General features: G+C 48.0%; 1 protein-coding gene across 3 annotated transcripts in view; it reads right to left on the bottom strand.

Moving 5' to 3' along the window:
• Nucleotides 1-24,659, bottom strand: part of sfxn2 (sideroflexin 2) — an 89,543-nt gene that overhangs the window by 1,649 nt on the left and 63,235 nt on the right. For 2 of the 3 annotated variants that reach the window (XM_072557097.1, XM_072557099.1), the window contains 3 exons: nt 22,950-22,999; nt 17,478-17,527; nt 842-889 (listed from right to left, as the gene is read on the bottom strand). In XM_072557097.1, coding sequence (XP_072413198.1) covers nt 842-889; nt 17,478-17,527; nt 22,950-22,999 — 148 coding nt within the window. The remainder of the gene's footprint in view (nt 1-841; nt 890-17,477; nt 17,528-22,949; nt 23,000-24,659) is intronic. The other variant, XM_072557100.1, reaches the window with a different exon arrangement.

Raw genomic sequence — 24,659 nt, 5'->3', positions numbered from 1 at the left:
CAGCTTCCTCATTTCCCCTTCCCCCACCTCATCCTAGTTTCAAACTTCCAGCTCAGCACTGTCTCCTTGACTTGTCCGGACTTGTCCGACCTGCCTATCTTCTTTTCCACCTATCCACTCCACCCTCTCCTCCTTGACCTATGACCTTCATCTCCTCCCCCACTCACCCATTGTACTCTATGCTACTCTCTCCCCACCCCCACCCTCCTCTAGCTTATCTCTCCACGCTTCAGGCTCACTGCGTTTATTCCTGATGAAGGGCTTTTGCCCGAAACGTCGATTTCGCTGCTCGTTGGATGCTGTCTGAACTGCTGTGCTCTTCCAGCACCACTAATCCAGTATGCAAGTTGGACCTGTCTGGCTTACAAGACAGAAGGCATTCACACGGTCCAGCCTACTGCAAGGTCTGCTTTAAGTGCAAGTGTAAATTACTGAATTATGAAAAGAAATTTGATATGGTGAAATGAACATATCTGCCCACTTATGAATATCTGACCAGTATCCATTTTACAGGTTCCAGCCACTGGAAATGAAATTCTAATGAGAACCTGCAACCAGCACATTATAAAAACAGATGTTGTTGCCCACATCTCTAGCTCCAATTTTTTTCACAATGGTCCTCGCCTCCACCAATCAGTCTGGTATTAATTTCAAGCAGAGAGGCACTTTTGGAAGCCAAATTAAATCCAGGCTCTTGTGTTGTTTCTGGCCTGTTCAATAGGTTGTATTAATACCAGTAATTCAGTACAACAGATTCCTTTTATACATTAATTTTAACAAACTGGGGAGTTTGAAACAACTCTCAAGCACCAACTATACAGAATGTTAAATGTTCACTCACCACCTCTGAGGAAAAAGAGAACACGCAGCAGGAACCATAAAGATCAAGCTGTGGGAAAAACAAAACAAAACGATTTCTGTTCTTGTCTTTCTAAAAACATAGGTTTCGGCATAAAAGGTATGAAGCAAAAACAGTTAAATGATGGTAAAACACATTCGGTACAATAAAAGATATACATGAACAAGGCCATAATAATACTTTCTGAAGGTTCAGGTGACTTTCTTAATTCTTACATGGGCTGATATTCATAACCCAGCCCTAACTGCCCACGAGCAAGTGTCGGTGAGCTGCTTTCATGAACAGCTACATTCCTTGGGATGTAGAAACACCAAAACTGCTATTAAGAAGGGACTTCTCGGATTTTGACCCAGCGACAGCGAAGGAATGGTGAGATGCTTCGAAGTCAGAAGATTGTGTGACTTGGAGGAGAGCTTGCAGGGATGGTGATCCCATGAGTCTGCTGTCCTTGGTCCTCTGGGTGGTAGAGGTCACTGGTTTGGAAGGTGTTGTCAGTGACACTGAGTCACGGCAGAGTGCATTTTGTTCGGCAGTTTGAGTACAGATACTGGTAACTCAGTGCGGTGTCTTCCAAACATATTATGATACAGTTCTCTTTTAAAGGGAAGTTCTGAAACAGAGTCAGAGTTGATAGTGTGATGCTGAAAGAGCACAGCCACTCGGGCAGCATCCGAGGAGCAGGAGAGTCAAGCCTTGGGCACAAGCCCTTCACCAGGAATCCGAAACAGAGTCATGCCAGACTCGAAACAGTAACTCTGTTTCTCTCTGCACAGATGCTGCCAGACCTGCTAAGTTTCACTAACATTCTCTGTGTTTATATCAGATTTCCAGTATCTGCAGTAGCGTGTTTATGACAAAAATCATGATGGTTAAACTACATGTCACACCCAGGTGGGAGGCTGGACGGAGAGCATTCATTTCACAATCAGTAGATTTTTGTTAGGCAGGGGACATGGAATTGAGAGAGACACAAGGAGTTCAGGTACAGTGCAGTAAGGAACTGCTAGAATGGCAAACAGCTTTGAGAGGATGATTGGCTGATGCCCATTCGATATCTCTAGGATCCCACATTATTTGGGTCAGGATAGCAGAAGTGCATGCGTGGAAGTGTCCTCCAAAAAGACCACAGCAAGCTTATGACAGGATTGTCCTAAGAAGAAAGAAAAGAAGTGTTTGGAAAAAACATATAGACCATTTATAAAGCCATTAGAAAGAATCACCACAATCTTGATGTGTAAGAGATGTTACTGAATTATATTTAGAAAAGGCAAGAAAATTACCATAAAGGTGGCTGAACTGTCTTTAAATAATTAACCAGCTTGTTTTGACAGCTTCAACAGTGTGTGCTAACTCGGGGAGCAGGAGTTGTAAGGACTCTATGATCGAGGCACTCAGTGTCACTGAGGGGAGTGGTTGAGGTGAGGATAGGAAGTTCCCAACCGCAGAATGGTCACACTGCAAGAAAGAGAAAAGATCTAATGTTTATGAGTCAAGACCTCCCTGTACATGGATGACGTCACCATTTTCTGCTCGGATCCACTGTCCGTGCACAGACTCATGTGCGTACGTGACCAGTTCGAACGGGCCTCAGGGGCCAAGGTAAACCGAGGCAAGAGCGAGGCCATGCTCTTCGGGAACTGGGTCGACCAATCCTCCATCCCCTTCACCATCAGGACTGACCACCTGAAGGTGCTGGGTATTTGGTCCGGGGGGGGCTGGGGCATGCGCCAAGTCTAGGGAGGAGCAGATCAGGAAAGCGAGGCAGAAACTGGGCAGATGGAAGCTACAGTCGCTCTTCATCGCAGGAAAAAACCTGGCCTATTCCCAGAACCTGTGCCGCTGCAGTCACCCAGGTCATCTTCCACTTTACGTGCAGATCAAAGATGGACCAGGTCCGAAGGGACACAATGTATAAAGATCTAGGCAATGGGAGAGAAACATGCCCAATGCCACCCGCACCCTGATGGCCACCTGTGCGTGGATCCCCGGTACGCAAACACCAAGTGTCACTATGTACTGAGGTTCTACCTGTCCCCGGTGTTGCGAAGGATGGGCCTGGCCTCGCTGCCGCGGAACACTCCGAGTAGCTGGACCATTCTGTATCACCTGTCCTTCGTGGAGAAATTTATTAAAAATCTTTGACCACAAATCCATCAGGAAGTGGTCAGCACGTAGTGTCCTTGAGACCCTTCGGGAAAAGGAGAGGGTGGATCCTATCGAGCGGTTCCCTGAGCAGACTGTCAAAGCCATTTGGCAGAATGCTTCATCGCCAGAACCTTCCAACAAGCACAAAGACATGGCCTGTGAGATCCTTTATGGACTCGGACTCTCTGCCGCACCACACGCTGCCCTCGAAGCGGCTGCGGGGGGGACGAGACTGTCACACACCTCCTTCTGGAATGTGCCTACACAGAAGAAGTCTGGAGAGGAATGCAGTGGTGTTTGTCGAGGTTTGTCCCAAGTAGCGCCGTGACGCAGGACTCCGTGCTGTACGGTCAGTTACCTGGGACGCACACCGAGACAAATATCAACTGTGCCTGGAGGATCATCAACTCGGTGAAGGACGCTCTTTGGTCTGCCCGAAACCTGTTGATCTTCCAGCTGAAGGAGTTGAGCCCGACTGTGTATTGCGGACTGGCACATTCCAAGGTCCAGGACTACATGCTGAGAGACGTGCTGAAGCTTGGGGCAGCTGCTACCAAGGCACGGTGGGGAAAGACCACCGTGTAAGGTCTGCCTGCCTCAGAAGAACAGGGGGCCCACGCAGTAATTGGGCTCCACTGACGCCTCAGCAGAATCTCTGGATAGTCATTTTACAGACTTGTATATACGAATGATTAATTACAATCTCTGTATGTAAAGAGATGGAATATATACGTATGTATGGCATCCCCAATTATATAGATATCAAAATAATTTTATGAATAAAGCATATTTTTGAAATGAAAAAAAGTTTACGAGCCAATATTGAACTGCTTGTCTGCAATTTAGCATTTTACTTGAAGTCACTTTCCTTCCTGGGGAGAGAGGAATTGGATTGGTGTGGGGGGCATCCCTATCCTTAGCTGCTCAGCTGTGTTTGAAACGCGTGTGAGAGTGAGGAAAATTGTTGTTAGGGACTGTGTTTCAATTGTGAAAATTTTCTGAAAGTCCAAGTAAGAATTTATAGGCACAGGAGAGGGCGTAAGAGTGATGCAATGTCAGTAAGAGTGAAGAATTTCCACTTATTACTAGTCAACAGTTTAAAGTTAATAGCACAAGAAACTTAGCCAGAACTTAAGGCAAGTAGGAAAATTTTTATTTAAGAATAAATTGAGACATGGCAGAAGAGTTCAGTCCCATGTGTCCCACAGCCTGCATAATGTGGGAAGTCTTGAATGCTCCAGGCAGTCTGGATGACCACATCTGCAGGAAGCACCACTAGTCCGACCACTTGAACACCCGGCCTTGGAGCATGAGCATTGGCTGGACACACTTCAATGCACCCAAAAGGCTTGAGTTATCCGAAAATCGTGTTTTTAGACATGGTCATCCCTCACAGCTTCAGGATGTGCAGTCAGGGAAGGAACAGCTGCCCACCAGTCAGAAGATGGGAGGCAGGTAGGTAGGTAGGAAAGGCCCAGAGTGTATCTCACTCAAGAGAGTTGGAAAATGCTATGAGTGAAATACTATAAGTGCAGCCAGTGTTCAGCTGCACAAAGAAGGAGGAGAAAGAAAGGAAGAGCAATAGTGATAAGAGACTCAGTAATGAAGGGTGCAAACAAGCATTTCTGCAAAGACTGATATAACTCCGGGATGGTGTGTTGTCTAGGGCAAGGATATAACTGAATAGCGACAGGGCATTCTGAAGAGGGAGGACAACAGAGGTCATGGTTCACACTGGCAAGGTAAAGTCACCATTCGAATCATAGAATCCCTACAGTATGGAAACAGGCCCTTCAGCCCAACACCGACCCTCCGAAGAGTAACCCACCCAGACCCATTCCCCTACCCTATATTTCCCCCTGACTAAAGCACCTAACCTACACATCCCTGAACACTATGGCAATTTAGCATGGCCAATTCACCCAACCTGCACATCTTTGGATTGTGGTAGGAAACCAGAGGAAACCCATGCAGACACGGGGAGAATGTGCAAACTCCACACAACAATTGCCTGAGGCTGGAATCGAACCTGGGTCCCTAACGCTGTGAGGCAGCAGTGCTAACCATTGAGCCACCATACCTCCCCCATTATCCCACCAGACCATAAGTCTGCGCTCTCATGTGAGAGAGAGAGAGAGAGGAGAGAGAGAGAGAGGAGAGAGAGAGAGAGAGGAGAGAGAGAGAGAGAGAGAGAGAGAGAGGGAGAGAGAGGACTGGTAGTGGTTGAACCCAAGGGTCAACACAGCTCAGACAGGGGGAGAAATTGAGAGCGCTTCATGGTAACCTAAGTTGGAGCAGGAATTGAACCACACTGTTAGCATCACTCTGCACCACAAACCAGCCATCCAGCCAACTGAGCTAATGTAGCCCCTACATTGGTGCCAACAGAATGGGCAGAAAGGCAAATAGGGTCCTGCAGCAAGAAGTTAGGGAGCTAGCTGGCAGGCTGTTGGGGGTAATAATCTCTGATTATTTCAAGTGCTCCCTGCTAGTGAATGTAGGAACAGGTGGACACAGCACGTAAATGTGTGGCTGAAGATGTGCGCAAGATTCATAGATCACTTGCTTCATTTCTGGGGAAGGAGGAAGTTGTACCAGTCCGCTGGGTTGCACCAGAACCTGAAGTGAGACCATCATCCTTGCAAGGGGAGGGGTTAGTGAATCCAAAATTGGCCTTGTGGCAGGAGGCACACGGTGATGGTCAAACGTTGTTCTTGTGTCCAATGGCCTATTGTAGGGTTTGTTGTTGTGTTCCTTGCAGCTTGTTGTGTACATTAAAGATCTAGACATGAATGTGGGAGGTTTGGTCAGCACGTTTGCAGATGTCATAAAAGTTGATGGTGTGGTGAACAAGAAGGAGGAAAGCCTTAGATTAAGGCACACTACAGAGGAGCTAGACAGATGGGGCAGGACAGTGGAATTTATTTAATAAATGAATGATTTACTTATTAATTTTACAGTGAATACAATAAAATACAGTGAAAAGTCACCACAATCCGGCGCCATTTTGAATAATTTAAAAGATATAACTGAAAGAGAGTCCTGAGTCTGCTCGCTAATGAATTTATTCTGGAAAAACCTGAAGTGGTACAGTGTAGAAGTCAGGGAAAGGGAGTAAATATTGAATAGTGGGACCCGCGGAGTACAGAGGATCACTGGGATCTTGGCATTCATGTCCATAGATCCTTGACGACAACAGGGCAGGCGGGTAAGTTGGTTAAGAAAACATATGGGATACTTGGCTTCATTAGTCGAAGCATTGTTAAAAGGGCAAGGGGGTTGTGCTGGAACTGTATATAATGCAGGTTAGGCTACAGCTGTAGCAGTGTGTTTAGTTCTGATCACCACACTATAAGGAAGGATGTGAGTGCATTAGAGAGAGTGCAGACGAGATTCACCAGGATGTCGACTGAGCTGGAGTTTAGACCTTCGGCATAAGTTCATAAGATAAAGGAGGAGAATTAGGCCATTCAGCCCTTTAAGTCTGCTCTGCCACTTGATCATGGCTAATATGCGCCTTGCCTCTATTTCCCTGCCTTCTCCCCATATCCCTTCAACCCATAACCCATTAAATATCTGTCTAACTCCTCCATAAATTGACTCACTGTCTCAGCATCCACTGAAGTTTGAGGTATTGAATTCCACAGATTCACAACCCTGCGGGAGAAATAATTTCTCCTCAACTCTGTTTTAGATTTGCTACCCCTTATCCTAAGGCTATGACCTCTTGGCATACGAATTTTATAGCTATCATGTTATTTCAGTCATTTGGTTTGTCACCAGCTTATTTTAATTTTTTTATCATTATCTCTCTGCCTCATTTAATCAGATTATAGGTCACCCATTCGGTTGTTCTTCAGTGACTGACACTTTACTCACACAGTCTAGCCGCTTGCGTCACCTGCAGAGAGTTATTATTCAACACTCCACTTGCACCATTTGTATGATCGTTTGATCTCTATGCCTTTCCATTCTGTGTTCTGTCTCACTTCACCTGGTGAAGGGCAGCACTCTGAAAGCCTGTGATTTCAAATAAACCTGCTGGACCATAACCTGGTGTCATGTGACTCCTGACTTTTTCCCCCGGTCTTCCTCTGGCCTCAACCAGTATGTACAGTATAATTACCACTGATATAAAAATATAAGCATTCGAGCAGGAGTTCGCCATTAACCTTCTTCATTCTTCAATAAGATCAATTACGGCCTCAACGTCATCTACATATCCTGCCTTCCTAACCCACGACTCCCTTGCTGATCAAAATGTAATTACTTAAACCTCCTTGAACATATTTAATGTCCCAATCTACAACTTTCTGGATGATTGAATTCTGTAGATTTATGACCCTCTGCGAAACACAAATTACTTTGTCACAGTCTTAAAATGGGACAATCTGAAATTTTAAATAGTACCCCCCTCGTTTTAGCCTCCCCTGATGTGGGGAACCATCCTCAGCATCCACCCTATCAAAGCCCCTCTGGACCTGAAATATTTCAACATATAAACTCTATTGGCTGTGGGCACATCCTGCTCACTTGTCCCTCATACACTAAACTCTTCATTCAAAGAGTCAGTCAAGTAAGCATTCTCTAAACTGTTTTGATTTGGAGATACCGGTGTTGGACGGGGGAGTACAAAGTTAAAAATCACACAACACCAGATTATAGTCCAACAGGTGTATTTGGAAGCACCAGCTTTCATCAGGTGGCTGTGACAACATCAGACAGCGACCTGATGAAGGAGCAGGCTCTGAAAGCTAGCGCTTCCCAATAAACCTGTTGGATTATAACCTGGTGTTGTGTGATTTTTAACTCTAAACTGTTTCTAATAGAAATACATAAATTAATTAAGGAGAACGGAACTATATGCAGCAGAGTTAGAATTTGCGTTATTGTGTCGTATACTCAAGTGGGAAGTATGCAGGAGAACAGTGAAAAGTGTACCATGTTTTCCCACACAGCGCCATCTCAGGTACAAAGAACTGAGGTATAAATCATAGATATAAAATAGAGAAATCAAGGAAACACGCTACATTACCTGACAGTTATTCATAGTCGAAGTTAGAAAAGTAAGAAATAAAGTTACAAAGGTAAACATTACAGTCTATCCATAAAGGGAGAGTGCAGAGAGCTAACACACTTGGCTCTGACTGGCTTACAAACTGCTGACCACCCACACTGGACACCAGTCCAACAACCGTCCTCACTCCAGGTACACTGACCATCCCCACTCCAGGTACACTGACCATCCCCACTCCAGGTACACTGACCGTCCCCACTCCGGGTACACTGACCGTCCCCACTCCAGGTACACTGACCGTCCCCACTCCAGGTACACTGACCGTCCCCACTCCGGGTACACTGACCAACCCGCTCCGGGTACACTGACCGTCCCCACTCCAGGTACACTGACCGTCCCCACTCCGGGTACACTGACCGTCCCCACTCCGGGTACACTGACCGTCCCCTGTCCGGGGACACTGACCGTCCCCACTCCGGGTACACTGACCATCCCCGGTCTGGGTACACTGACCATCCCCAGTCCGGGTACACTGACCATCCCCGGTCCGGGTACACTGACCGTCCCCACTCCAGACACACTGACCATCCCCATTCCGGGTACACTGACCGTCCCCACTCCGGGTACACTGACCGTCCCCACTCCGGGTACACTGACCGTCCCCACTCCGGGGACACTGACCGTCCCCACTCCGGGGACACTGACCGTCCCCACTCCGGGGACACTGACCGTCCCCTGTCCGGGGACACTGACCGTCCCCACTCCGGGTACACTGACCATCCCCGGTCCGGGTACACTGACTGTCCCCGGTCCGGGTACACTGACCGTCCCCACTCCGGGTGCACTGACCATTTCCACTTTGGACACACCGACCATCCCCACTCCAGACACACTGACCATCCCCATTCCGGGTACACTGACTATCCCCGCTCAGGGTACACTGACCATCCCCGCTCCAGGTACACTGACCATCCCCACTCCAGGGACACTGACCATCCCCGCTCAGGGTACACTGACCGTCCCCACTCCAGGTACACTGACCGTCCCCGCTCCGGGTACACTGACCGTCCCCACTCCGGGTACACTGACCGTCCCCACTCCCGGTACACTGACCGTCCCCGGTCCAGGTACACTGACCATCCCCGGTCCAGGTACACTGACCATCCCCGGTCCAGGTACACTGACCATCCCCGGTCCAGGTACACTGACCATCCCCGGTCCGGGTACACTGACTGTCCCCACTCCGGGTGCACTGACCATTTCCACTTTGGACACACCGACCATCCCCACACCGGGTACACTGACCGTCCCCACTCCGGACACACTGACCATCCCCGCTCAGGGTACACTGACCATCCCCGCTCCAGGTACACTGACCATCCCCGCTCCAGGTACACTGACCGTCCTCACTCCGGGTACAATGACCGTCCCCGCTCCAGGTACACTGACCGTCCCCACTCCGGGTACACTGACCGTCCCCGTTCCAGGTACACTGACCATCCCCACACCAGGTACACTGACCATCCCCATTCCGAGTACACTGACCATCCCCACACCGGGTACACTGACCGTCCCCATTCCGAGTACACTGACCGTCCCCGTTCCGGGTACACTGACCATCCCCATTCCGAGTACACTGACCATCCCCACACCAGGTACACTGACCATCCCCATTCCGAGTACACTGACCATCCCCACACCAGGTACACTGACCATCCTCATTCCGAGTACACTGACCATCCCCACACCGGGTACACTGACCGTCCCCACTCCGGGTACACTGACCGTCCCCACTCCGGGTACACTGACCATCCCCGGTCCGGGTACACTGACCATTCCTGGTCCGGGTACACTGACCGTCCCCACTCCAGGTACACTGACCATCCCCGCTCTGGGTACACTGAACATCCCCGCTCCGGGTACACTGACCATCCCCGCTCCGGGTACACTGACCATCCCCGGTCCGGGTACACTGACCGTCCCCGCTCCAGGTAAACTGACCGTCCCCGCTCCGGGTACACTGACCGTCCCCACTCCGGGTACACTGACCGTCCCCATTCCGGGTACACTGACCGTCCCCGCTCCAGGTACACTGACCATCCCCGCTCCGGGTACACTGACCGTCCCCGCTCCGGGTACACTGACCGTCCCCGCTCCGGGTACACTGAACATCCCCACTCCGGGTACACTGACCGTCCCCACTCCAGGTACACTGACCGTCCCCACTCCAGGTACACTGACCGTCCCCGCTCCGGGTACACTGACCTTCCCTGCTCCGGGTACACTGACCGTCCCCGCTCCAGGTACACTGACCGTCCCCGCTCCGGGTACACTGACCGTCCCCACTCCGGGTACACTGACCGTCACCGCTCTGGGTACACTGACCATTTCCACTTTGAACACACTGACCGTCCCTGCTCTGGGTACGCTGACCGTCCCCACTCCGGGTACACTGACCGTCCCCACTCCGGGTACAATGACCGTCCCCGCTCCAGGTACACTGACCGTCCCCACTCCGGGTACACTGACCGTCCCCACTCCGGGTACACTGACCATCCCCGGTCCGGGTACACTGACCATTCCCGGTCCGGGTACACTGACCGTCCCCACTTCAGGTACACTGACCATCCCCGCTCTGGGTACACTGAACATCCCCGGTCCGGGTACACTGACCATCCCCGCTCTGGGTACACTGAACATCCCCGGTCCGGGTACACTGACCGTCCCCGCTCCAGGTACACTGACCATCCCCGCTCCGGGTACACTGACCGTCCCCACTCCGGGTACACTGACCGTCCCCATTCCGGGTACACTGACCGTCCCCGCTCCAGGTACACTGACCATCCCCGCTCCGGGTACACTGACCGTCCCCGCTCCGGGTACACTGACCGTCCCCACTCCGGGTACACTGATCGTCCCCATTCCGGGTACAGTGATCGTCCCCATTCCAGGTACACTGACCGTCCGTGCTCCAGGTACACTGACCATTCCCCCTCCAGCCACACTGACCGTCCGTGCTCCAGGTACACTGACCATTCCCCCTCCAGCCACACTGACCGTCCGTGCTCCAGGTACACTGACCATCCCCACTCCAGGTATACTGACAATTTCCACTTTGAACACACTGACCATCCCCACTCTGGGTACATTGATTGTCCCCATTCCGGTTACACTGACCGTACTCATTCCGGTTACACTGACCATCCCCACTCCAGGTACACTGACCATCCCCATTCCGGACACACTGATCATCCCCACTCACGGTACACTGACCGTCCCCACTCACGGTACACTGACCGTCCCCACTCACAGTACACTGACCGTCCCCACTCCGGACACACTGACCGTCCCTGCTCCAGACAAACTGACCATCTTAATTCCAGGTACACTGCCCATCCCCATTCTGAGTACACTGACCATCCCCATTCCAGTTACACTGACCATCCCCACTCCGGGTACATTGACCATCCCCACTCTGGTTACACTGACCGTCCTCATTCCGGGTACACTGACCATTCCCGCTCAGGGTACATTGACCATCCCCACTCCAGGTACACTGACCGTCCCCACTCCAGGGACACACTGACCATCCCCACTCCGGACACACTGACCGTCCCCACTCAGGACACACTGACCGTCCCCACTCCGGACACACTGACCGTTCCCACTCCGGACACACTGACCGTCCCCACTCCGGACACACTGACCATCACCACTACGGGTACACTGACCGTCCCCACTCCGGACACACTGACCATCCCTGCTGCAGGTACACTGATCATCCCCACTCTGGGTACACTGACTATCGTCACTCCAGGTACACTGACCGTCCCCACTCCAGGTACACTGACCGTATCCGCTCCTGGTACACTGACCGTATCCGCTCCTGGTACACTGACCGTCCTCACTCTGAGTACACTGACCATTTCCACTTTGGACACAGTGACTGTCCCCACTCCGGGTACACTAACTATCCCCGCTCCAGGTACACTGACCATCCCCACTCTAGGTATACTGACCATCCCCACTCCGGGTACACTGACCGTCCCCGTTCCGGGTACACTGACCATCCCCACACCAGGTACACTGACCATCCCCATTCCGAGTACACTGACCATCCCCACACCGTGTACACTGACCGTCCCCATTCCGAGTACACTGACCGTCCCCGTTCCGGGTACACTGACCGTCCCCGTTCCGGGTACACTGACCATCCCCATTCCGAGTACACTGACCATCCCCACACCAGGTACACTGACCATCCCCATTCCGAGTACACTGACCATCCCCACACCAGGTACACTGACCATCCCCATTCCGAGTACACTGACCATCCCCACACCGGGTACACTGACCGTCCCCATTCCGAGTACACTGACCGTCCCCGTTCCGGGTACACTGACCATCCCCGGTCCGGGTACACTGACCATTCCCGGTCCGGGTACACTGACCGTCCCCACTCCAGGTACACTGAACATCCCCGGTCCGGGTACACTGACCATCCCCGCTCCGGGTACACTGACCATCCCCGCTCCGGGTACACTGACCGTCCCCGCTCCGGGTACACTGAACATCCCCACTCCGGGTACACTGACCGTCCCCACTCCGGGTACACTGACCGTCCCCACTCCGGGTACACTGACCGTCCCCACTCCAGGTACACTGACCGTCCCCGCTCCGGGTACACTGACCGTCCCTGCTCCGGGTACACTGACCGTCCCCGCTCCAGGTACACTGACCGTCCCCACTCCGGGTACACTGACCGTCCCCACTCCGGGTACACTGACCGTCACCGCTCTGGGTACACTGACCGTCACCGCTCTGGGTACACTGACCGTCCCCACTCCGGGTACACTGACCGTCACCGCTCTGGGTACACTGACCATTTCCACTTTGAACACACTGACCGTCCCTGCTCTGGGTACGCTGACCGTCCCCACTCCGGGTACACTGACCGTCCCCACTCCGGGTACACTGACCATTTCCACTTTGAACACACTGACCGTCCCCGCTCCGGGTACATTGACCATCCCCGCTCCAGGTACACTGACCATCCCCCTCCAGCCACAGTGACTATCCCCGCTTCGGGTACATTGACCATCCCCCTCCAGCCACACTGACCGTCCCCACTCCGGGTACACTGATCGTCCCCATTCCGGGTACAGTGATCGTCCCCATTCCAGGTACACTGACCGTCCGTGCTCCAGGTACACTGACCATTCCCCCTCCAGCCACACTGACCGTCCGTGCTCCAGGTACACTGACCATTCCCCCTCCAGCCACACTGACCGTCCGTGCTCCAGGTACACTGACCATCCCCACTCCAGGTATACTGACAATTTCCACTTTGAACACACTGACCATCCCCACTCTGGGTACATTGATTGTCCCCATTCCGGTTACACTGACCGTACTCATTCCGGTTACACTGACCATCCCCATTCCAGGTACACTGACCATCCCCATTCCGGACACACTGATCATCCCCACTCACGGTACACTGACCGTCCCCACTCACGGTACACTGACCGTCCCCACTCACAGTACACTGACCGTCCCCACTCCGGACACACTGACTGTCCCTGCTCCAGACAAACTGACCATCTTAATTCCAGGTACACTGCCCATCCCCATTCTGAGTACACTGACCATCCCCATTCCAGTTACACTGACCATCCCCACTCCGGGTACATTGACCATCCCCACTCTGGTTACACTGACCGTCCTCATTCCGGGTACACTGACCATTCCCGCTCAGGGTACATTGACCATCCCCACTCCAGGTACACTGACCGTCCCCACTCCAGGGACACACTGACCATCCCCACTCCGGACACACTGACCGTCCCCACTCCGGACACACTGACCGTCCCCACTCCGGACACACTGACCGTTCCCACTCCGGACACACTGACCGTCCCCACTCCGGACACACTGACCATCACCACTACGGGTACACTGACCGTCCCCACTCCGGACACACTGACCATCCCTGCTGCAGGTACACTGATCATCCCCACTCTGGGTACACTGACTATCGTCACTCCAGGTACACTGACCGTCCCCACTCCAGGTACACTGACCGTATCCGCTCCTGGTACACTGACCGTATCCGCTCCTGGTACACTGACCGTCCTCACTCTGAGTACACTGACCATTTCCACTTTGGACACAGTGACTGTCCCCACTCCGGGTACACTAACTATCCCCGCTCCAGGTACACTGACCATCCCCACTCTAGGTATACTGACCATCCCCACTCCGGGTACGCTGACCGTCCCCGTTCCGGGTACACTGACCGTCCCCGTTCCGGGTACACTGACCATCCCCACACCAGGTACACTGACCATCCCCATTCCGAGTACACTGACCATCCCCACACCGGGTACACTGACCGTCCCCATTCCGAGTACACTGACCGTCCCCGTTCCGGGTACACTGACTGTCCCCGTTCCGGGTACACTGACCATCCCCATTCCGAGTACACTGACCATCCCCACACCAGGTACACTGACCATCCCCATTCCGAGTACACTGACCATCCCCACACCAGGTACACTGACCATCCCCATTCCGAGTACACTGACCATCCCCACTCCGGGTACACTGACCGTCCCCATTCCGAGTACACTGACCGTCCCCGTTCCGGGTACACTGACCATCCCCACACCGGGTACACTGACCGTCCCCATTCCGAGTACACTGACCATCCCCACACCGGGTACACTGACCGTCCCCATTCCGAGTACACTGACCATCCCCATTCCAAGTACACTGACCATTCCCACTCTGGGTAAACTGACCGTCCCCGCTCCGAGTACACTGACCATCCCCAGTTCTGGTCACCCCATTACAGGAAGGATGTGGAAGCATTGGAAAAGGTGCAGATGAGATTTACCAGGATGTTGCCTGGTCTGGAGGGAAGGCCTTATGAGGAAAGGCTGAGAGACTTGGGTTTGTTCTCATTGGAGAGAAGAAGGCTAAGTGGGAATTTAATACAGACATACAAGATGGTCAGAGGATTAGATAGGGTGAACAGTGAGAGTCTTTTTCCTAGGATGATGACGTTAGCTTGTACAAGGGGGCATAGCTATAAACTGAGGGGTGATAGATTTAAGTCAGATGTCAGAGGCAGGTTCTTTACTCAGTGAGTGGTAAGGGCGTAGAATGCCCCGCCTGCCAACGTAGTCAACTCAGCCACATTAGGGGCATTTAAACAGTCCTTGGATTAGCACATGGATGATGATGGGACAGTGTAGGGGGAATGGGCTTAGGTTAGTTCACAGGTCGGTGCAACATCAAGGACCAAAGGGCCTGATATGCGCTGTATTGTTCTATGTTCTAAAAGGTATTGAAATGTTTGACCACCGTCATACTGAAAGCAGAGCCAGTTCAATGGGCTGAATGGCCTGCACCTGTCCCAAAGTGACACTTTACCGGTAAAGTCAGAGCAACACCAGCAGATCAAACAAGATCTAATTTAATGGAGGAACAAGTTCAAGGGGCAGAATGGCCTTCTCTCACTCCTGTCCTTTTTATCTGAATTTTTCCAAACTCAAAGCCAACTTACATTAGAAGGTCAGAAAGATGAAACAAGTCAGCCACACAAAATCATCATCCCCAGTTATGCTGAGTATCTCACTTCAGTCAGTGCATAGTTTCTATTGTTTGATTTGATTCTTAAATGTTTAAAAACATGAGAAATGTTCACCAGGGTAGAGGGATGCAGCAGAAACCTGCTTTACAATGTCATATGGGAAACAGATAAAGAAGAGCTGTATTCAGACACAAGACCAAAATAGGGAGGGAGTGAGAGATAGAAGGTAACTCACAACTGAGTCGGAGGTGTCTTTGCTCAAAACACAAGTGCACTCCAAATGACCAGGTATGGAGTTAGGCACAGGTCAGGCATGATCTCATCGAATGGTGTAACAGACTGAATGACTGACTGACTTCTGTTCCTAACTTCCTGTTCCTCTTTTCATCCCAAGAGGACTGCGAACGACTTGAAAGCAGGAGGCAGTCAAAAGCTGGGATTATCTAGCCTTGCTCCCCAGTTGATAATGTTGAACTGTTTTGAAAACAAACACACATATTGCTGCCACTTCCTTACGGCTGGTTTGTAGAAGACTAGGTGATTAATAGGATTGAAACTGGAGATTGCACGGTCGCTTTCTTGTGGTAAATCTGGGTGAAAAGCCAAGGCCAATAATGTAAGATCTGACCAACACTGAAAATGGGTATGGACAAGCCTGGGTTCCGGTCTGACGCCTTTTCAGTTGAATATGTTGTAAATATTTGTAAAGTGTAAAACGAGAATTTTGACAAGGTACAGGAAAGGAAGGAAACAACATATCATTGCAAGGAGTGAGAACAGTAAACTGTGAGTAGAAGACAAGTGTTGTTTGTAATCAATGGGGAAAAGAGTTTTCTGTTCAATTGGACTAGTCTTCTTGTTGCAATTTGATCAAAACTGGTGTAATTCACTCAAAAGTTTGAAACATTTTAAGTGCAAATCCTGTTACAGCAATACTTTGTACTAGTTTTATAAAAACAAAACATGATCAGGTCAACCTCATCCATAAAATTGGCCACATACAGCAGGGAGCACGAACACCATTGAGAGATCTCTGTCAAGGCCTCAGTAGTCTGCTCCCTTGCCTCCCTCAGTATCCTGGGACAGATCCCATCAGAGCTTAGGGACTTGTCTAACCTTGCCATCCTTACCTTCCATCCTCACAGGAACATGCTGATTCTGAACTCGAACCAACTGGCCTTTAAGAGACTCCATGTCAGATGTGGATTGACCCGCAAACGGCTGCCTTTCCCCTCTCCAGTCTAATTTTTCCAGTTGTAATTATCTTTCCTCGGTTTAGCACTTTCACCTGAGTAACAAACGTATCCTTGTCTATAGCTATTTTAATGTCACCTGGTTCCAGGTGTTTGTGAAGGCTTCAATCATTGAGTTGTTTCGTCGGACAAAAGGCACAATGGATCTATTTTAAATCATTCTTGAACATAATTTATTAAAAATGTATTAATAAACTAACCAACCAAAATAACTGGCATATGTTTCTGCATTTCTTTTAGAAACCATTTAAATAAATTAAATTCAGGTCAATTACAGGACTCTAATTAAAATGCTTATTTTCTGTGATGAACAAATTTGTAGCTGCATTATGCAAAATGCACCAAGTTATCACAAAATAAATACGTTAACAAATAGTGCTGAGTGATTATTTTAAAATCACACATGAAAACACTGGTTCAGGACAGATTTCCATGAAAAATGAGTTTGAGTGGAAACTCGGGAGAAATGAAAAGTACTTTTCCTGACGAGTGCATTTTGTGCCTTGGGTCAACAGCTGTGCCAAAAGTGGAAACTCAATCTCAGAGAACACAAATTACATAGAGACAAGCCAAGACTTCTTACAAGAGACAACTGCTCCTACTTACAAGCATCCAACCAGCATTACTTGCAATGGTGCATGGAGAAACTTGATTCTCTACAAACAAAAGAAAATAAACAAGGTAAAACAGAAAGTAAAAATATGCATTCTTACAAAATTGATCTGGATCAAAAATGAGGAAATGATGATAGATCGATATCCATAGGTCACCTCTACCTACACGTTATTAGACACAAAATGCATTATTGTCCCTAGTCTAGAGTGTGATCAGATTAGTTAGCTCAGTTGGTTGGAGAGTGATGTAGAATGATGATGCCAACAGCTTCGGTTCAATTCCTGTACTGGCTGAGCTTCTCAATCTCCACTCTCACCTAAAACTCTAATGCCATGCCTCACCAAAAGGTTCTTTAGTTGATAAATACTCAGCCACAGGAATCCAAACAGAGGAGCCTGCTTCCACACCAGCAGCACCAAGGAGGGCCATTAATCAAGGAGTTACAACATTTGAACAGGTCATTTAGTCTCCATACCGTCAAATAGTTGTAATCACATTTATTCACCCCCTTCCCTTCAAACATCCTTCATTTTTCCACCAAGGCAATGTAATCTTAAAAGTTGATGCAGTCAATGCCTCAACCACTAATCCTGGAAGTGAGTGTCTTACAACTCTCTCTGAAGAAATCTGTTCTGTCCTCTGTTCAAAATCTCTTATTTTAATGTATCTAAGGCCTCTTGTGCTTAGTCCATCACCATAAACATTTTGAGTTTGTCCTATTCTGTTACAACTTTAACATAGAAACACAAAAACCAGGTGTTGAACAGTTGAGGGGTCTAGTGTGGACCCACAATGACTGTACTGTGTATCAGCTTGTGTAAGTACCCTTCTACGCAGTAGTAGTGAACCATGGACAAGCAAGACAAGAAATAGGAGCCAAAATTAGCCACTCAGCCCTGCTCCGTCATTCAATATGATCATAGCTCAACTCAGTCCCCTATTCCCGCTTCCCCTCACCCACCTCCCCATACCCTTTGATCCCTTTGGCCCTAAGACCTACATATAACTCCTTCTTGAAAACATTCAATGTTTTGGCCTCAACCCCTTTCTGTGGCAGCGAGTTCCACAGGCTCCCCACTCTCTGGGTGAAGAGATTTCTCCTCATCTCAGTCCTAAATGGCCAACCCTGCATGCTTAGACAGTGACCCCTGGCTCTCAACTTCCCAGGGATTGGGAACATCCCTCCTGCAATTATCCTGCCTAGTCTTGTTTGAAAGTCTACATATGTCTTCAATGAGATAACAGTCGGAATCTAGGAAGGGAGTGTGTTTAGCAGCAAACAAGGAGAGGGAATGAGTAAATTCCAAATGGTTAATAAGTCAGGAAGAGTAACTCCTCAGGACAAATATCCTAATACCTCCTTGTGTCAGATAAACAGGCTCTACACTGTTTAGTCCTGTGACAGTAAATTCCACTTCTGGTTCTGACAGAAACAACACTAAATTAAACTAGCTGGAGACATCAAGAACTAAAGAACAAAAAAACGTTCAAAGTCCTTCTGAAGTGAGGGGGCAAAATGCTTTGCACCCTTTACCCAGCACCCCTAATATTCAGAACACATGAAGTCAATGGAAATTATCACTGGGGGAGGGAGTGAACTGTCCAACAAATTTATCATCCTCTTTGCTTTTCCACCCATGTCTAACTTCAGACCAAAGCATGTACAGCCTCAGTGAATCCGCCAGGTTTGCTTTGATGGTTTTGGCTTAGGTCCAAGGACAAAATGAAAGCAGCTTCACACAGCAGCTTGGGAACAGATCATGAAAGAATTTATCCACCTTTAGTCTGGTGTGTTTAAACCAAGGACACGAGATGAAAAGAAATTTCAAAACTTTATTTTACTTTTCAGAAATAAACTCTGCTTTCTAATCTGTTTGAAGAGATGGCCTTGTTCTTCTTGCTGTCTGATTTTTGAGGTGAACGTCATCTATTGAACAAATTCACAAACTAATGCTTGGCTTGTTTTCTATTGCACAACTTACGATTTTTGATATAAACAGTACTGAACATTCAGTGCCCTTGTCTTGCACACTCCTCAAACTAATCTCTCCTGAATAGAGCACAGTAATTTTCACTATCTCCATTTAGCTTTATGGAGATTAAGAACTTTTAAAAAAAAGTTTGTTTTATTCAACAATGGTCAGGTATAGCACTGGGAATGGCCAGCTTTTCAGCACTATTATTCTGGAGTATGTGTCATCAGCTCTTCCAACAACGTGTTCAGAATTCTCCAAACATTTTCACAAAGGAAAAATGCTACCCATTTTTACAAAATGGGGACTTTTAAATTAGTTACGATCAGCTGCAGTAAACAGGGCATCCTGAGAGGGGAGGGTACTAGCCAAATTACATTGTTTCCCAATAAACATGCCCCAGCAACAGAGAGCTACAATCAACAAAGCCAAGTGAGTGTTGAATCAACATTGCCAAAACAGTAGGTTAGGAGTTAGATACAGGAGTGAGGACATTTTATAGAACCTTGGACAACTTTATTGTGAATACAATATCTAGCTTATGGCACCAGCAAGTAAGGGAAGCATTGAAGCATTGGATAATGTGCAGTGACAAGTAAGGATCCTTAGTTTCCAAGAATTTTGAGGAAAGACTTAAGGAACATTAACTTCTCATGCTAAAAAGGAGGCCTTCTTTAAAAAATATACAAATGTATATGTGTTTGTCTAGGAAATGGAGAAGAGAGTAAACTGAATATCATTTTAATTTAAACAGATGAGGACAAACCAAGCTTGAACTGGTAAAAGGCAAACTAGAGATTGATGATCGGGAAACACTCCCTCGCATAAAAAAAAGGGGACAGACTGACACATTGAAAAGTGGAAGCAAAATTTTCAAAATCCCCTAAAAGAAGACTGGATGCCACAATAGTGCCAGGGAAGTAATCTCCAATACCACTGAATGTATTAAGATGGGGCTGAAGGAGTTCAATTCTTCAATCTAGTTTTTAATCTTGAGATGAGGATTTTAAATTGGGTATACGCTATAGCCTCAGTTAATGGATGTCAAAAAAGCTTTTAAAATTGTTTGGATTATAAAGATAGATGAGATGAGGAAGCAGGTAAAATATAAAAAGATACTTGTCGTGATGATTAAGCAACAATATGCAATGATACACGAATAAGATAGAGTCGCAGGTAGATAGGATAGTGAAGAAGGCTTTTGGCATGTTCACCTTTATTAGTCAGAGTATTGAGTATCGGAGTTGGGAGGTCACGTTGCAGCTGTACAGGTTAGGCCATTTTTGGAATACTGCATTCAATTCTGGTCTCCCTGCTATCGGGAGGCCTTTGTGAAACTTGAAAAGGTGCAGAAAAGATTAACAAGGATGTTGCTGGGGTTGGAGGGTTTGAGCTATAGGGAGAGGTTGAATAGGCTGGGACTGTTTTCCCTGGATCGTCGGAGGCTGATTTTATAGAGGTTTATAAAATCATGAGAGGCATAGATAGGATGAATAGCCAAGGTCTTTTTCCTAGGGTAGAGGTGTCCAAAACTACAGGGCATAGGTTTAATGTGAGAGGGGAAAGATTTAAAAGGGTCCTAAGGGGTAAATTATCATGGAGATAATTTACAGAAAGGGTGGTGAGTGTATGAAACAAGCTGCCTGGGCAAAGGGTGGAGGTTGATAACAATAACAAAGGCATCTGGATGGAAATATGAATAGGAAGGGTTTAGAAGGATACGGGCCAAGTGCTGGCAAAAAAGAGTCGATTAATTTTGGACATCTGTTTGGCACTGATGAGTTGGATCTAAAGGACTGTTTCTGTGCTGTATATCTCTATGACTTTAAGTCAGTGATGGGCAAGACAATAGACAATCGACAATAGGTGCAGCAGTCGGCCATTCTGCCCTTCGAGCCTGCACCACCATTCAAAATGATCATTGCTGATCATCCTCAATCAGTATCCTCTTCCTGCCTTATCTCCATAACCCTTGATTCCACTAACCTTGAGAGCTCTATCCAACTCTTTCTTAAATGAATCCAGAGACTGGGTCTCCACTGCCCTCTGGGGCAGAGCATTCCACACAGCCACCACTCTCTGGGTGAAGACGTTTCTCCTCATCTCTGTCCTAAATGGTCTACCCCGTATTTTTAAGCTGTGTCCTCTGGTTCGGCACTCACCCATCAGTGGAAACATGTTTTCTGCCTCCAGAGTGTCCAATCCTTTAACAATCTTATATGTCTCAATCAGATCCCCTCTCAGTCTTCTAAACTCAAGGGTATACAAGCCCAGTCGCTCCAGTCTTTCAGTGTAAGGTAATCGCGCCATTCCAGGAATTGACCTCGTGAACCTACGCTGCACTCCCTCAATAGCCAGAATGTCTTTCCTCAAAGTTGGAGACCAGAACTGCACACAATATTCCAGGTGCGGTCTCACCAGGGCTCTGTACAGCTGCAGAAGAACCTCTTTGCTTCTATACTCAATCCCTCTTGTTATGAAGGCCAGCATGCTATTAGCCTTCTTCACTACCTGCTGTACCTGCATGCTCACCTTCATTGACTGGTGTACAAGAACACCCAGATCTCTTTGTACTGCCCCTTTACCTAAATTGATTCCATTTAGGTAGTAATCTGCCTTCCTGTTCTTGCCACCAAAGTGGATAACCATACATTTATCAACATTAAACTGCATCAGCCATGCATCTGACCACTCACCTAACTTGTTCAGGTCACCCTGTAATCTCCTAACATCCTCATCACATTTCACCCTGCCACCCAGCTTAGTATCATCAGCAAATTTGCTAATGTTATTGCTAATACCATCTTCTATATCATTAATATATATTGTAAAAAGCTGCAGTCCCAGTACTGATCCCTGCGGTACCCTACTGGTCACTGCCTGCCATTCTGAAATGGAGCTGTTTATCACTACCCTTTGTTTCCTATCAGCTAACCAACTTTCAATCCAAGTTAGTACTTTGCCGCCAATACCATGCGCCCTAATGTTGCTCACTAACCTCTTTATGAAAGTCCAGGTACACTACATCTATTGGATCTCCCTTGTCCATCTTCAGAGTTATATCCTCAAAAAGTTCCAGAAGATTAGTCAAGCATGATTTCCCCTTCATAAATCCATGCTGACTCTGACCTATCCTGTTACTACCATCCAGACAAAATCGGATTCTATTCTTTACACTGTCGCTCCAACCCTGCGTCACCTAGTTACTATTGAAAAGCCTGGTGACATCGTCTGGTTAATTTAATCACTGGGAGTCTACTTAGGGAAACTCGCCCAGTGTTTACAAAGTTGTTGACATGCTGAGCAGCTCCAGGACTGGTGCCATGTTAGTGCTTAAATATATTTGGTTATAATATTAGTCACATTACACCATTAAGAAACAAAGGAGTTGCCATGGCGATGAATATTTCTTCAAAATGATGTCCCCTTTAGCACAGGGCATGTTTATCATAAAACTAGGATTTTAATTTTAGGAACAAGTTCCACTTACTTGCATGAATGGATACCTCTCTACATGTTCCATCATGATTGGGAGAATAACTAGAAAATAAAAGGAAATCAATTTAAAAAAAGACATCCAGCAATTTCTTTTGTTGGAAACTTTGATTACTTTGGTCAGTGATCTGAAATTCTGATTCTCTCTTCCCAGACGCATCTAATCTTTTATTATTTCAGCTTTCCAGCATTGGCAGCGTCTTATTAAACCTTTATTTGCTTGTAGAAAGCAGGGCTTTTAATCTGTTCACCCAACCACTCTGTGGAATGACTTTTCAAAGTCTTTGTTCTAATTCCATTTTGCAGATGACCAACAACTAAGAAAGATACAAGGTAGACATATTACTGCCCAGTTACCTCCCGGCAAGTCAAATCAATTTTGGAGTCCTCTTGCAACAACACCCCAGTGGTATCAATTGTAGAACCAAGACTTCTTGCAAGCTAGAGAGGTCTGCTATCACCTCAGTTAGAACTGCCATTTCAAGTCAGCCCTGACAGCTAATACGAGCCAATCTGATCTGGCAGATACACTTCCTGGTTGGTCCAAAGTCCAAGACCCTCATGAAATGAATGGCTTGGCCTCAGGATTGATCCTCTTTGTAACTAATATCAAAGTTAGAAGTCACATGAGACCAGGTAATGGTCCAACAAGTTTATTTGGAATCACAAGCTTTCAGAGTGCTGCCCCTTCCTCAGGTGAAGTGGGGGGAAGTGTGCTGACGAAGGGGCAGCACTCTGAAAGCTTGTGATTTAAAATAAACTTGCTGGACCATAACCCGGAGTCATGTGACTTCTGACTTGTCCAACCCAGTCCAACACCGGCACCTCCACATCATAACTAACATCAGTGGAATAGTTAAAGGTAAGACGGAAAGGATGGAAATGTAGAATGGCAGGTAACCAACTGAAGGTGTTAACTGTGGCTCAGTGGGAGACACACAATAAGCTGGATAGTTGTGGATTCATGTCTCTTTCAGGACATAGGCAGATACTTCAATGTATTGTTGAGAAAGTCGTGCACTTCAAATGAGACATCAAATTAGAGTGTGCCCTTTCAAGTGTGAGTAGAGAAAATCCCTTCTTCTCATTACTGAGAGCTCTTCCTTGTCAGTTTATAGTTAGAAGCTGGATTATAACCACGGTGTTGCTTTGGTGAACTCTGCGGAGAGTTTTGCTTAAATAAGCATGGTTATGATTGCAATTCACTGGGAGCATCCCTGTCTTGTGACATAGGATGGAGGGTTTACTATCAGTACGGTAGAAATTCCAGCAGCTACAATAGATCAGAACCCTAATTATACACCATTCTAAGATTAGATTTGCCTGTTGACGTCACTAAGAACTGCAGAGCATTTTAACAGTAAAGAGGCACGTACAACACCCATCCTGTTTCAAAAGGTCACTGTCCTGTTGCCAACACTGGCGTTAGCCTGGGCTGCTAGTTGGGAAACAGGCATTAAGTTAGCATAGCTGGCTGCAAAACCTATTGTACAAGCTGGAGAATTATTTGGAATGGAGAGTTAAGGAGCAGGAAGAGTTATGTTCCAGTTGTATTGAACTTTGGGCAGGGCACACATGGAGCACCATGCACAAATCTTACCCACATTACAGCAAGGATACTGAAACACAGCAGAGGGTGCAGGAAAAAAACTCTGCAAGTCCAATGCCAGAATTGAGAGACAGATTTTCATGAAAGTTCAGACAA

Source organism: Chiloscyllium punctatum, chromosome 38 (genome assembly GCF_047496795.1).
Source record: "Chiloscyllium punctatum isolate Juve2018m chromosome 38, sChiPun1.3, whole genome shotgun sequence".
Lineage (NCBI taxonomy): Eukaryota > Metazoa > Chordata > Chondrichthyes > Orectolobiformes > Hemiscylliidae > Chiloscyllium > Chiloscyllium punctatum.
This window is presented reverse-complemented; position numbering and strand designations above follow the sequence as displayed.